Below are 5,589 nucleotides of genomic sequence, written 5' to 3'. Positions count from 1 at the left end.
GGAGCAGGCTAGCGCCAACATGGAACTTCAGCGTGTTTTCACCCAATACTGTCACCATCGCAATCTGAGCGCTATCTACATTGTGCAAAATTTATTTGTACAGGGTAAGTCCAGTCGAACCATCAGCTTAAACGCCAATTACATGATTCTGTTTAAAAATCCTCGGGACGTGAATCAAGTAGCGATGCTGGGCCGTCAAATGTACCCCGGAAACACAAAATACTTTATGGAGTGTTATCACGATGCGGTCAACCAGCCTCATGGTTACCTAATGGTAGACTATAAAGCGAAAACTCCTGAGCAGTACCGTCTCAGAACAGGATTGCTTTCCGACCGTCAAGTGGTTTATATTCCGAAAAAAAGAAGAGCGTGATCCATCACCATGTCCGCCAGACTTTGTAAGCATCTGCCGGTGTTAAAACTGCTACATAAAGCGTCTCCTAAACAACGACGTCTTATTTTACAATCGGCGTCCGACGATTTCATTTTATCGCTGTGCGAACTGGCTCTTAACATCCTCTACGGCACGATTCCTGTCAATCGACAGCAGTATCAAAAACTGAAAAAGAAAAAAGCCGAAATTAAATTTGTAGCCAATAAAAAAATTGGCATAGCGGCCAAGAAACGAGTCTTCAACCAAAAGGGCGGATTCCTTTTACCACTCCTGAGCGTAGCCGTACCCTTTCTTTCGAGCTTGATAGCCAATCGATAGGATGGAGTACGCAGAGAAGATGTATTTAGTCCCTCGCCATCAACTGGATAAGGTGAAAACTGAAAATGTTCGCGAGACCATTCGCGAGACCGTGGAAAACGATTTGGACGAAGCCATGAGAAAAATTTTACTCCGCGCTGATTTGAGCCCGTACGAAAAAGCCAAACTTTACACAAATACCCTGAACAGGTTTTTGAACATCGTTAAACAAGGCGAACGTGAGACCAGTGTTTTAACGCTTTCGTTACCCGAGCCCGCTCATAAAAATGTACCAGAGACCGTGGCCAGCGTCGAAGACAGCAGAGCGGGGGAGGCTGTGGTGGACGAAGTTCTGAAGAATGTGCCTTCGAGAAGTGTGAAAAACAGCAGATACATATTAGACAAGATGTCTAAAGCTAAAGGACTAGCCTCGTGGAACGAATCGGGCGAATTTGTGTTCAGGGGTAAAGCCGTACCAGGTTCACACATGGTCGATTTGTTAAAAAATGTCACGGCCCCTCATAAGGTTCGGGATGACCGGAGACCTGTAGGATGGGCAGAGTTTCTGCACGCCTTTGCCGAATTAAACATCCCTTTTTCTACGGTGCCGAATCAACAGGTCAGGAGCACGATTAACTCTCTAAAGGGTAAACCCGTCTCCCAAACCCCAGCCCGTGTTAGACATTCTAAAAAAGCACGAAGATATTCGCGCCCCCTGGATCCAGAGCCCGAAGACTCTGTGTTTAAATCACCGACTATCGATCGAAGACAATGGTTGGAATTTTAATGATTGCTTATATTTTGTATGTATGTATCTTATGATTCAATAAAAGACGATAAAATGTAATAGTTTTAAGATTTTTATTTATTTATAGGTCAAACACGTCTGTACACAGTGAACGCAGGATAACATTTTAGCATTACAAACATAAGGTCTTAAACGTCTCACAAACAGGGACACCATTTTATCATTTTTAATATAATCATCGGTGTATAGCCCCATCACATGGTCATAGTCGTAACCTCTAGCTAAATGATAGAGAAAAAACAGACAGTGCTGTCCGCAGGTGTCCGATGAATAATCCTGGACTCGTCTGTCGGAATATAATACATCGGCGTCGTTGGCTGCTAGAAAGTTATTGATGCTGCTTGGAAAGCGAGGGCTGGTGGGCGGATTACCGAAGCTGTCGAAAAAACAAGCCGGGCCGTCTTCGGTTAAATAAACAGCGATCCAATGCTCGCCGGGTAGCCGCGCAGGGTGGGTGTTAATGATCCCCATAGACGGTAAGATCCTTAGGGGTTTTTTGGGCAGTTGATCGCTCGGTAGAACGCCGAGAAAATGAGTCCTGCATGTAATTTTATCCATGATGGCGGTGAGTTGTAGGGTGTTCATCTCAATAGTAATCGATCAGTACCTGTCGACGGTTAGAAACTTCCAGAACGGAGTCAAAAGTTGAGTAAATTAAAATATTCACCGTATTCGGCAACGGTTCTCTGAAACGGGCTTCGACTCTGATATTCCCAGACTTGACCAGGGAAACGTGCTGACCGCAGTCTTCGTCGGGTGTCAGGTTAAATGCGTAAAGCGTGTATCCGTTCAGGAAATCATTCCTGTCGATAGAGAGCGGTTGGTCTTTAAGGTGTCTCCCGGTCGTCATCACCAGCTGATAATATTCGCGTACTGCCAAACCGGCTTCGAAATTAGGCTGTAGCGGCTTGGCCGGATATTGCTGAGAGTCGACGTAGACGGCTAAGAATTCAAGATTATAGTGTTTGAATGCAAATGGATTTTTTTCATATGAACCGGTGAACGCGTCATTGTCGACCATACCGATGATGATAGACTTTGGCAACGTTCCTAAAAACAGATTTTCTTGATTCGAGATCCTAGCCCCCACCGGAATGGAGAACGATTTTAGACAGACCCTATCGATCGGGTACTTTGCCGTTGTCGACAGTAAGGCTTGAGCGTGAGCCAGTCTCACCGGCGGCGATACAGAAACTTTCTTGACAAATAGGGATGCCGTGATTATTTTTATTTTGTAGGCCACGTCGTCGGCCCTCATCAGACAGAATTCATCTTTTGCTCGAATAAATCGTAGCTTAAGATCAACGCCATTAATTAAAAGTTTCTCCTGGAAGAATATATCACTGTGTATGGGGCTGAGTAGTTCCACCTCCTTGCTTTCGGTGGTGAAGGTCGATCTCTTTGTCAATCCTGTGTTACGGCCTAAAGGATCATTGACATCCATATGCCCGGGCGAATCACGGTAAAACAGCCCGGCGGAGAACATAGATTCCAGCGAAGCTTTACCGTAGTTGATCAGGCTCTCCAAAATACAGCGATAGGGATAAGTCCCGGAACTTTGAGATATCAGACGGTCGCCGAGGGTCACGTCGACTTGTGAAAAAATTGTAGCTCCGGGGTAGTTTATTAGAGCTACCTTGGCAGGGTGCGCGATGGCGTCCCCGTTAGGTCTCGTGATTTTCAGCCGCAGATAGAGCATTGTGTTATTGAGATCCAAATAATCATCGCCGTTACCCGCGATAAAGAACTCCAGAGGGGCCGAGTCCGAAATGGCCGACAGCGGAGCCACTTCGAGGTAGCTATTCTTTTCAATCACCGTTTGGGTCATCGGAACCGTAAACAGGTCCAACTCGGACTTGATGCACTCTCCCGACATACGATGCAGTAACGCCATGTTAGAATATGGTTTTTGTGGTTCTCTTGACCGGCTTCTTACGCTTTCTACGGACGAGTGAGCGCTTAGTTGACCCCCGTGTTGTTTTCTTCTTCTTCTTCTGAGCCACCCATTGACCACGCCTCCTCACACCCGGTGGTTTAGACATCCTCTTGCGGGCCATGACCATGAGTCCGGATCCTTCTTGAGCCTTATCGTTATGCGAACGCGTCAGTACGTTTGAGACGACGTCGGATACTATATTTTTAGCAGCCGATTTTAGGTGAGGTTTCGCTATGCTAAATCCTCTTTTTAACAGAGGTATGGCCATCCTGAACAGCCCGCGGAACAGCCCCCCTAACCCATTACCATACATTACCGGCGATCCCGCATAGCCCGGTAAACCAGAGCCGGCTTGATTTTGGTAATAGCTCACATAGTCCGCAGTATTGAACTCTCTAGGACTATAATAACTCATTTTTCAAAGAAGAGAGTTATTTTTTGGTTTAAAGTGTAGTTTTACGGTGACTTTCCCGTAAGAAAAGGGGACTTCGCGGTTTGTATCGTCCTTCAGCTCTATGGTAATGTCGGTGATGTGCTCTTTATTAATCGATGCGTAGTGCGGGTTATCATACCTAGCAATGACCGTGTCGTTGCCTTTACCCGATATATGTACGCATCTCAAAAGAGGGACGTTAGAATCACCGACCGGTTGATATTGGATGATGTCAGTGTACACGTACATTGTGTAGAACCCCGCGGCGATATCGGCTTGATGAGGAGCGTACGTGGTGACTTTCTTGGAAAAATCAGCTCCCCTATGCTGGTCTACACCTCCGAGAGGTTTTCGTTTCATTCCTAAAATGGTGGCCAGTCTCCCCCGGAAGCTCACCGAAACGTTTGGCGTCGACACCAGAAACAGTTTGTTTTTTAATTCATCGTGATGCAAAACACCCGCCGGTGTGATAAGTTGATTTATAGCACGGAGGATCGCACGAATGTTTGCGTAGTAACCGCCGGGTATGTTTAATTTCGTAATTGTAGAAAAACGAACATCTGAGTTTTTCGGGGAACCGGGATCCGGGGGTTCCGGGGCTTTATGTAGGATGAAATGGCCGTCTTCGTCATTAAAGCTGTACCAAGTTCTAGGATATTCGATTTCAGCGAGCCCCACTTCCCATTGTCCTTTCAAGTTTATTGCTTTTGCTAGCCTGGTTGTATAGCTGGATATGCGATTTTCAGGGTAAACCGAAGCCGACGCGTTGCACGGTAACGTGACGTAGAAATCGTGGTCATCCATGGCTGTCCTTCGCTCGTATGATCTCATCCGTTTAACGTCGCTGCGTTTTAAGGAGATTGTAAGTCCAGCAGAGTTTTTTTATCTATATAACTATTAAATTTTGAAGGCCATCCTAGCCATTTCACTAAAACGAGCGTAGATTTCCCCTGTTTTTTCTCACCTAAAATCTTTTCCACCTTAAAAGATTTGTTTTTACTGACAATTATTTTTTGCAACTCTTTTTCATAAAAAACCCCCTGGATGACATCACCGTCGTAATCCGTGAGTCTGTAGACTGGGGGGCGACGCGGAATACACGAGGACACGGTGAAAAATTCTTCCGTGTAGTTCTGCTCATAACCTTTGGCAAATGGGCCTCTCACTTTAGAAATCCTGACGACGTCGCCGACTTTGAAACGAAACACGGGTTTCTCTGTCTTCTTTATATCGCCGTACAAGTTTTGAAACACTTGGCCCTCATTTACAGCGTTGACGTCCACAGGTCTCATTTTGATACTTCGGTGATAACTGGTGTTTTACCCCTGCATAATGTCTTGTAAAACATCTATGTATCTTCGGGAATTTGTTGCCGTTAAAAATCTCCACATGCGACTTTTTAACGTTCTATTAAATCGTTCCACCACACTGGCTTTCAAATCGGTGGCGGTGGCAAAGTGGTTAATGTCGTGCTTTTTCATCACATCTTGAAAATGTTTGTTGAAAAATTCCTTGCCCTGATCCGTCTGTAATTTCTGCGGCACACGACCCTCTTCGAGTATAGACTCGAACGCTTTAGTAACCTCAATACCGCTCTTATTCTTCAAAACTCTACACCAGGCGAATTTTGAAAATATATCGACGCAAGTCAAGAGATACTTATGACCGTCGTTATCCTTGGCATAGGCGGTCATGTCGACGAGATCGGCCTGGAACTGCGT

The 5,589-nt window shown here is 45.6% G+C and overlaps 1 protein-coding gene across 1 annotated transcript; it reads right to left on the bottom strand.

Moving 5' to 3' along the window:
* Positions 1 to 2,085: 2,085 nt before the first annotated feature.
* On the bottom strand, positions 2,086 to 3,393 carry LOC306996865 (uncharacterized protein F54H12.2-like; the record flags this gene model as incomplete). The annotated part of the gene is made up of 1 exon (XM_079609768.1): positions 2,086 to 3,393. The coding sequence occupies one exon, from the start codon at positions 3,391 to 3,393 to the stop codon at positions 2,086 to 2,088; it is 1,308 nt and encodes a 435-aa protein (XP_079465894.1).
* Between the last annotated feature and the right edge of the window lie 2,196 nt (positions 3,394 to 5,589).

The sequence above is a fragment of the Phoxinus phoxinus genome (genome assembly GCF_949152265.1).
Source record: "Phoxinus phoxinus genome assembly, chromosome: 4".
Lineage (NCBI taxonomy): Eukaryota > Metazoa > Chordata > Actinopteri > Cypriniformes > Leuciscidae > Phoxinus > Phoxinus phoxinus.
Note: the sequence above shows the minus strand (reverse complement) of the source record. Positions and strands in the feature narration are given on the sequence as shown.